Genomic DNA, 10,003 nt, shown 5'->3' on the forward strand with positions numbered 1-10,003 from the left:
AATGTCTGGATTCACGATACCCATTACCTAGGTGGTTCTAGCTCTGACAGCAGTTCCGACGATGAGGAGGAGTTTACGTTTGTACGTGGTATGTGTTAAGTTTTAAAATGAGCTCGTTTTCATTTGATATATATATATATTATACGTCTCTTCTAAAACTCAATGGGTTCCTATGTAGAAAAATAAACAAAATGTACACTGTCTTTAATTCCATTTCCTATTTAACATCGACACCCTCTTTAAATGTGACTCTTGTATAAAATTCATTGATGGAAAATTAAAATTATTCAGTCTTATCACAAAAAATAAATACAGGTTTCATTTATTAACCAATTTGCCTTCTTTTTATTTTTATAAAATGAAACCTATGAGTTTCTATTTAGACATATGTACTGTGGTTTCATAGTTATTTGAAGGAGACAATTTACAATCCAAATCTTGTATCTCTTGGCATGATGGCTGCATTTCATTATTTTTGCACAACATTTATATTATTTACATTCTATTTACATCATCACAGAATCTACAAAACGTTTTCTCACCGAAGACAGCTCATATCCCAAATAAAGACATTCTGTGCCTTTTATCACACAATATTTTATTAAAGTCACTGCCTCGCTTCTTTTGATATTGATAATGTTCAAATATTTAAATCAAATATTGATTTTATGTTTTTATTTTTTTTTTAAATTTTAAATTATCATTTTGATTTTCCTCTTTCAATAGATTTGCATTTCATATAATGGATTATTGAAATTGTATTATATTATATGTCATCTTAGATTCTCACTATTATTATTATTATTATTATTATTATTATCCTCATCATTTTTATTATTATTATTTATTATTATTATTATTATTATTATTATTATTATTATTATTATTATTATTATTATTATTATTATTATTATTATTATTATTATTATTATATTATTATTATTATTATCATTATTATCATTATTATTGTTGTTACTGTTGTTGTTATTATTATTATTATTAATATTATTATCACCATCATTATTATTGTTGTTACTGTTATTATTATTATTATTATTATTATTATTATTATTATTATTATTATTATTATTATTATTATTATTATTATTATTATTATTATTATTATTATTATTATTGGAATTGTTATTCTCATTTATGATATTATTTTTACCATCATCATCATCATCCTCATTATCAAGAAAGGACATACTGTTCAACCATTTGCAAACAAGATTACTATTATTAGACTAAAAGCTATTGAATCATGAAAATTAAAAATAAAGTCAAAACATCTTCAAACAGAAACCAGGGAAAAAAAACTTATTTAGAATTCTTGCCCATTATTCTTGAATAGAAGTGGCTAGTGGGAGGAGAAGAGAGTGGATACGATGTGACCGTGCCGCTAAGGCAATTCCCTTATCTAGTATTTTTATGATTTTTATTCTGTAACATTGTCATATTCGTTTTTTTTTGGTTTTTTTTTTTGGACACGATTATTCATCCTCTATTTGATTATCTAATAGCACATATGGTAAAGAACTCGTTTTGCAAGCAGGGTTTGTCGAGGTTATTTTTTTCAGACCCCTCTCTCCTCTTAGCAATGATTTAGTGGTTGGATCTGCCAGATTTCGTGGACAGTATTTTGCAAGAGACTAGCATCCAGTCCACATCAAATGTTACTATCCTTTTGATAGTGCAAAATGCAGGATAAATTCTGGCTCCATATGGCACAATGTTCTAAAGAACTACTTGATCTTCAGATCAGAATGGATGATTCTTATTGACGCTATGCGTTGGTTGGATTTTTGTTTTTGTTTTGTTTTGTTTTCATTTGTTTCTTTTGTTTTATTTTGAGGAATGCCTAGTTATGTCAAGTACGGTCTTCTGGTAGCTGAATTGAAAACAAGAGTCATTATTTTATTTGTATGTTTGACTGTGTCTCATTTCCTTTCTTTTATTTTTGATTGATATTTTCATTGATGTATTATTTTGTTCTTTTGACTGACTATAAACCAGTGGCTGTTGATTTTAGATTTGAACAATTCAAATATAATATTCTGATATCAGACTTAATACTGCATAACTGGAAAACATTCTATTCACCCTTTTCAGTGGCAGATGATAATCAAAGTGTTCTAAGTTTTGGGGAATCACCTGGTATAATATCTCTTTTGTACAAAATGCAAATGATGCCCATTTATCCATTGCACTTTAAGCATGTTGTTGTTTTAATTTTTCCTTTTTTGTGGTCATAACATGTCCTTAAACCCCTATTATTATTATTATCATTAGTCTAACAATTTGTATATCATGTCTACGCATACTATTTAACTTCTTTCATTCATTGAGCAGCATCAGCCCATTGCTCACAAATACCTTTCAGGAAATTATATATACACATATCATTTAATTTACTTCATTCATTCATTTCCCAGTGTCCGCCCATTGTTCACATGTTTTCTAAGCAAGAATCCCACTTTGTTTTCAACGTTTTAATAATCGGGGAAAGAAAGTCAATAACTGCTACTTTGATTACTAAACATCTACGATTGCAAAACAAATCTTGCTTGACAGATGATCAATTTTTACTTTTTGATTGTCTATCACCTGTCTATCTACTTCCTATTGTCGGACATCAGTCATCTATTTACCACTCATTCCTCCGTGTTCAGGGGGTCCAGAGAGTTCAGTTGGTAGAGCAATCGCTTCACATGCTGTCTAATTTTTTTCTGACCCCCTGTCCACCCAGCAGTGATTGGATAGCTGGGTCTGTTAGATTGGTGAAAAGTACTTTGCAATAGACTAGCATCTTATTCAAAGAGTAGGAGGAAATTGCTATTGCCCGTTTCACGCTACAGAAGCTGGGATAAACTCTGGGTCCATGGGCCTAATGGCACTGAAGGACTACTTTTTTTTTTTTACTCTTTTTTTAAAGGTTGTAGATTTTGCCTGATCCCAATGCCATCCATCAAACAACATTTCTCTCCATTATTAAAAAAATTTTTTTATTTTGCCTGCCTCTTTGTCTCTCCTTTTTTATAGTGCGTTTGTTAGTAGACGTCGATAGCTTTCATGTGCCTATTAAGTGGAACAACTTTTTATTTAAAATGCTGATATTAGATGTGCGGTTTTCAAAATGTATTGTATCAACATGTATTATGTTAACATGAAATGGGGTTGATTTAATTTGGATTAGAAATGATAAGGATATTTTTTTGCTATCCTCAACACTTTTCTTTTTTTAATTTTTTTTTTATCAAACTCACTTTTTTCACATATCATTTCTTATTGTTTGAGGGGCTAATATTAACACATTGTGTAACCCAGATCAGCATTTCTTGCACACTTTCAACTTGGACTATTTTTGTTCAAGTGCATCCAATGTATCTCGCATTCTGCTTTTATGCAATTTGAATAGCATGTGTTGGAAAACATGATCAGATTATATTTGATATTTGTATGAACTTAAATTAAAAAAAAACAAAACAAAAACTTTTTTTGATACTTCATTTGCCCTGAAGTGATACATCTTTTTTTTTTCCACTTAATTTAGACACAAATATATCTTATTGGTGGATATGAATGCCAATAAATCAAAATAGATGCATCCAATTAATAGTTTAAACTATTTTGAAAATAACGACTCTGAAAGTGGCTATTATTGTTGCACTAGTTTATGTAAGTGGCTAATTCTACTATAAAGAATGACAATTTTTATAGGAAAGTCTCTTTCATAAAAACATTAATTAATTTATTTCAATCTGAACGAGCATAAAATACTGGATAATATTTATTGTATATGATACTAGTCGAATAGTGCATCCCTTCTGAAGTTAAACAAAATCTATTTATATATGGCAAGTGTATTTATGTATGGCAATTGGAAAATTTTGTATTTTATAGCCCACAGTGTGCCTCTTGTTTCCTGCTTAACCGCAGATGCTCAATAAGAAAGGAAAATAAAAATGTATTTTAAATATTTATTTAATTGATAAATGTATTTTTTGTTAAATAGATATAAAGTTTCAACATCTATTTGTTAGATAGATTGTGAAACATCTTACATTATCTGCTTCATTTAGATTATGTAACTGAAATCTGGTTCTTGGATCGATCGCTTCACTGGCACTTCATTTGCGACAGCTTTTTGTCCTACTACCGACTCATGCTGATGCATCTAGGTCTACCTCATTGGCAGTATGCATTCACCGACATGGGCCTCCCTCCTCAATCTAAGGTAAATCTTCATTAAAACATTGGGGCTATACGATGGCCAAAAAGTTTGGCATTTTCCCTTTTCTTCTTCTCCCATCATGTAGAAACCTCAAATTTGAGGACTGAATTATATTAAATTTTAAAAGAAAGTAGGCATGGTAAGCAGAAGTCGTGATGTCACAGCTTCCTCTTTTCCAGTTCCAAAGTCCTAGGAAGTATGTAACTAGTCTTCTGGATGACTAACGATGAATAGGTGGCATAACTATTTTAGTAGCAGGATGTATAGATAAATCGAAGTTGACGTCACTCCGGCCTTTGTTATTGTTGTTTGCCACCTGTGTGTATGAGTAATTCTCACTCAACCGTCTTTACCAGACTATAAACGTTTAAGGTTATGCATAGTTTTGTGTGTTGGATCGTTTACTTCTGGATGGCAATGTTGTGAACTTCTTAGCCAATCGCACACTATCTATTGGCAGATTCTTATGATTATAGGGTGTAAAAGAGCGAGGATGATTTATCTTTATTGACAACTAGCATTTATTTAAGCTAGAAAATTAGATGCCATTACTCTGAAACCAGAATATAAGTTGCACAAGGTATGTATGGAGTCCTCCAGATGACTGTTCTCACACTTTCAATGAGATTGGAACCAGTAATTTGACGCCACACAATTGCTCCCTATTAAAAAGAAATTGATGAAGGGTTGTTGAACTTTGATAATTCTAGCTGGGCTAGGCTTGATGAGTTATCAGGTAGGTAATGTTAAAAGATGAGTGGAAATTTATCTCAGGCAAACTTCTTGTTCTTTGATGGAAACTTTTTACACAAATTATACCATTTGATCTTGTTTGAATGAGCTTGAAACGCTGAGAGATATCTTTAAAGTGTAAGATGGAGATAAAAAAAAAAGGCGCCAGTCATTCCAAATGACCTGCATTGGTCTGCTGGAGTAATAATCAATTTGGATTTTTAAACCCAGAAGGGCATGAAAGTGAGCCTTGAGCATATCCAAGATAAATTGTCTTTAATTAAGTATAGTACCTCTATGCCATTTTTTTTCTCAGAGAATTTAAACTAGCATTCTATTTCATAATCTACTGTGCTTTGTAGATTTAGTGTAAAAAATTCAATAATGTGGTGTTAGCTATGGTATAGATATCTACAATGTAATTAACGTTTGTGTGGTTTAGAGGTCTTGTGATAAGACACTAGGCTACTGACTTGAAGGTCCTTAATTTGAGTGTTGCAAAATTGAATCCTTCGGAAGGTCTCTCCTCACTGTACTCATGTATAAAATGAAATGATAATTGCAAATATATATATATATATAGTAGAATTACTTTAAACCGAAATTTTGGGGACCTTCTATACCATTTCGGTTTAACGACATTTTGGTTTAAAGCAAGTTTCTGTTTTGCGATGTTTTTCATGGGTAGTAACTATTTAAGGAATTTGCTCATTTAATCGTATCATGGGTTTCGCCTTAAATGGAGTTGTTGAATAAATGCCGTCTTTGTAACCTTTTATAATTTTTTTTTTTTAACAAAATATTATTTTGGGGTGTGTTTTAAAAATATTTTTGGGAGTTTTCGTTTTCCAATCAAAATTGTTTTTGTTGAAAGAGTTGAGTTCGGGATGCTGTGTTTTTTATATATTTCCTTCTTGCTCAACTTTTTTATCATCGACTTCACATAGTATTTTGATTTTAAACTCCAACGTGTAAGCACAGTGCTTTCTTTTAGTAAAATGTAAAGCTAAAATAAGATCGAAAGTTCTTGTGCAATAATTGATAATGAATGATGCGCAACTACTCAGAGGTGAAGTGAAATGGAAATGAAAAGGCGTGTCAATGCTAAGCTGTCTACTACACACCCCTCTTTTGTTGAAAAGCCATTAGGTTCAAAGGCCTAATTACATAGAACCCCCCCCCCCCCCCCCTCATACACGCATATTTAAACAAAGTGGAAATAAAATGGCATATCAATGGTAAGTTGTCCCCCCCCCCCCCCCCACACACACACCCAGCCCCTTATTGTGTTGAAAATCCAAAGCATCAACACACGAGCGAGAACATCTCGCTTGCGTGATTCTACACCCCAACTCCCCCTCTTTCCTTTTTTCGCCTGCCAGTCACCCGTTGTCTTCCTTTTCCAATCTGTGCGATTGTGGTGTTGGCCAAGCCCAAGTTCAGTGATTGAAGTGTTTGCCTACCCCCACCCCCACCACTCACCTTCATCTTATAGGTACTTACGCTCTTTTGTTTATTATCGCCGGGCATTATTACGTGTGGCCACCTTCCCGAATTTTTGAAGAAAAATAGAGAGAGAAAAGGGAAGGTGCTCTCAAGTTGTTTCGGTTTAAAGAAAGTCCTGCTTAGAAGTATTTCGGTTCATGGTAAGAATTAGTACAAAGATAATGAAGAAACTAGTACAATTTATTAAATTCTTTGCAGTTTAAGGTATTTTTCGGTTTAGCTTCTTTCGGTTCAAAGTAATTTTACTGTATATATATATATATATATATATATATATATATATATATATATATATATATATATATGTGTGTGTTTGTGTGTACATTTTTATTGTTATATTAACTGAAGTTAATTTATTGAAGTTTATTTGTTTGCAATTGTAATTAATTTATAATATTAATATCCATGACATTTTACTTCTATGTCATCCTACAGCAATGGTTTAATGTGTATGCCCCAATCCGCCTGGAGGTGGACATTGAAGGTGCTATAGATACCCATCACCAGGACACTGGGAAGACAGTCTCTTCTCCTCTTGATCTTAACAAAATATTTAAGGGAAAAAGTGACAGAAAGTAAGAACTTGATGCTGAGTCACAATGAATTTTGCAGCTATGTTGTCTAGGTCCAGGGTTTGAGTCTCACACTGAGCAGCGCATGGTCAAGCCCTTGGAAGTTTCTTTAATCACATTCTCTCACCATACTCAGGTGTAAAATGAGTACCTAGGCATCCACAGCATTGTCTCTGACGAAAAAAAAAATAGTAATATTGCCTAATAGGCGTAATGTCTCGTTCTACATGTTAAGTGTTGCTGTTGACCAGGGACCCTTTGTAAAACTCTTTGAGCACGTTTAGTGGATATTTCGCTATTTTTTAAATGCTTTTGTTTTTAATTTTTTTTTGTAGTTAACACTCAAGTTTGCATCACAAAGATATACGATGGACATGGATACAAAGAACAACTCAAGACATAAAAAAATATTTTTAAAAATATCATAAGTCTTTAGTGAAATGGGGAAAAATGTGGCACAGACACACGTCCGTCGTTCCCATCATTAAGGTTCACGCTTGTTCATTATATGTTTGCTCTAGTGCTCTATTGTATGCTGTGTGTGTTGGAAAATAATTCCGTAATGTGAAAAGAGACATCTTTTTATAAGTGGCCTTTTGGTTGTATTATGCAATGTTAGAATAAGGATTTTTTGCTGTTGTTTTTTCTTTTTTTTTTTGGTACAAAACCCAACTAATAACAGAATTAAACAGATGAAATGTCTTGCATAAATAATGATCAGAAAGAATGACATACAAGATTCAGTGGTCACTTGAAAAGAAGATTGGAAAAGAAGGAGAGGATGACAAAGAAGACAAATGTAGGAAGCCTCAAAAAGTGGATGACTGGTCAGCAGATGATAAAGTTAATGAGGGAAAATATTTATGAGGGATTTGAGAAATAAAAAAAATTTGATTGTACCATATTATCTTAATATCAGAATAACGATACGAGACATTGTATGTTTTAAAGATTTCTTTAAGTTATTTGTTATTTATCTTTTTAGAAAATTAAATTTTAAAAAATCCTCATCCGTCATTTCCAAATGATATTTGCAGGAAAACGGCCATTGGTCCCAACTCTGGCAACAATCCAACATCTGCTACTGCCAATGCAAACACAAGGAGAAAGTTTCCCGTATCGTCTGCCAGGTTTGTTGGTATTAATCTGTCATAAATAAATGATTTGTTGATTTTTTCAATAATTCTCATTTCCTATGACATAAAATATAATCTTGAAGTTTAATTTGGAAAGAAATACAAATGTGAAAATGTGATAATTAGAGCTTTTGAACTTGAAAAAGGTGACCATATTGACAATTATTCACTCTCAAATGGAAGGAAAAGGGCAATTTCCTTTTTTATCACCATGCAGATATACACTAACATTGACATTTTCTTTTTCCACAGATCTTCCACATCTCTTGGGAATAAAACAGGATCTACAAACTCTCAGATGGCGGTGAAATCAAATAAAATGTGATATTGTGTGCCAAATGATAACCAGCAGGTGTTCACAGTGTAAATAAACAAATGTTTATATCCGATGCAAGTTTTAATACATTATTATTTTGAAAACAAAAACAGATTTGTTTGTGCTTTAAAAGATTGTAACCAGTGGTTGATAGATCTCGTACTATACAGCGACAAAGAATGTTCCAAAATATTGTATTTGGGTTTGTCAAAGTATTAAAAGAATACCCGCCCTCATAACTCGATATCTGTCTTGGTCAACAAAGCAAAAAGACTTCATCAAGAGAAATTTTAGGACCAGCATATAGTTTGCCTTTCTCAATACAATTCTCCATCTCCATCCACTAGTAATGCAAAAATGATTTATGATCTAATATAATCTTAATACAAAACTTTAAAATATCAATGATACGCCTTACAGGTTATTATTTTCCCTCTCTTTGATAATAGGGTTAAACAGTATGCCAATTTATGTAAACCGTCAAATGAGGTGACTTTGCCTCAACTCTCTCCCTCTGACTTTGAGCATTTTATATATTATCAGGCGTTGCAGTTATTTCCCTTATTGGAGGACTTGGATTTTTGATCAAAAGAAATAATTGTCCCAAAACTAAATACGATCTAATTTGTCCACATCTATAGAGGCAAAGTCACCCCAATTGACGGTATAATCTAAAATTAGCTTAAGGATGTATCAATCAAGAAGTGAGACACATAAAAAACATCATAAAACTTTTATTTTGGTACCGCCAAAATATTTGCATAGTATAAAACAACTTGATAATAAATCAAATTATTTTCAACAAAAATTGATAATAAAACAAATTATTTTTAACAAAATTTAACTTTGTTCATAATCAAACAAATAAACAATCATTTCTAATAAAAGAACTTTGGACCATTATTTTTCAAATTACACAAATTAAGAATGCACTTAATAGTTTGACATGAGTAGATTAATACAAAATTAATACTCTGTCTGAATTTATCATCGACATTTCCAAGATAGAATGAGATAAAATGGAATTTCTTCAAAAAGAAAAATATATGTTTAATGAAGAATGTCATCAAGCAAATCAAATCACACTCCAAATGTAATGCCAATCTGTATAGTTATTAAAATAAAATAGCCTCATAAAATAATCACAGTGCCCATCCACCCATCCCCCTTCAAAAAAAAAGAAAATCAAATAGTTCCAGTGCTCCCTCCCTCTCTGGACTTCCAAAAAACCCCAAACAAACAAAAATTATCCTTACTTTTTCCTGTATAACAATTAATATAAATTTTAAATACCAAATGATTAAATTGAAAGGTAGGAAAACAAACAAATAAAAAAAATAAACAAAACCAACAAAAAAAGAACAAAAACAGAAAACAAAACGTGAACAGTAATGAGCTGACATAGGTGCGTGAAGTCCAATGGAATAAAAACTATGCAGTCAAGGTATAAAACCAGAAATTTCTCCAAATACATGAAGGGGTTCCCAGTTGTCTAGATAAATTATTA

The 10,003-nt window shown here is 31.8% G+C and overlaps 1 protein-coding gene across 4 annotated transcripts in view; it reads left to right on the top strand.

Annotated features, from left to right (window-relative positions):
• The window catches only part of LOC144964924 (tubulin polyglutamylase complex subunit 2-like), a 17,271-nt gene extending 7,529 nt beyond the window's left edge, over positions 1-9,742 (top strand). The window contains exons 6-11 of one of the 4 annotated variants that reach the window (XM_078899715.1): positions 32-88; positions 2,113-2,157; positions 4,083-4,237; positions 6,908-7,047; positions 8,082-8,174; positions 8,433-9,681. In XM_078899715.1, coding sequence (XP_078755841.1) covers positions 32-88; positions 2,113-2,157; positions 4,083-4,237; positions 6,908-7,047; positions 8,082-8,174; positions 8,433-8,505 — 563 coding nt within the window. In that variant the 3' untranslated portion in view covers positions 8,506-9,681. Of the gene's footprint in view, positions 1-31; positions 89-2,112; positions 2,158-4,082; positions 4,238-6,907; positions 7,048-8,081; positions 8,175-8,432 lie in introns of all 4 variants that reach the window. The other 3 variants (XM_078899717.1, XM_078899716.1, XM_078899718.1) reach the window with 3 other exon arrangements.
• Positions 9,743-10,003: the final 261 nt, after the last annotated feature.

This window comes from Berghia stephanieae, chromosome 2, assembly GCF_034508935.2.
Source record: "Berghia stephanieae isolate SIO BIC M18660-M18661 chromosome 2, UCSD_Bste_1.3, whole genome shotgun sequence".
Classification (NCBI taxonomy): Eukaryota; Metazoa; Mollusca; class Gastropoda; order Nudibranchia; family Aeolidiidae; genus Berghia; species Berghia stephanieae.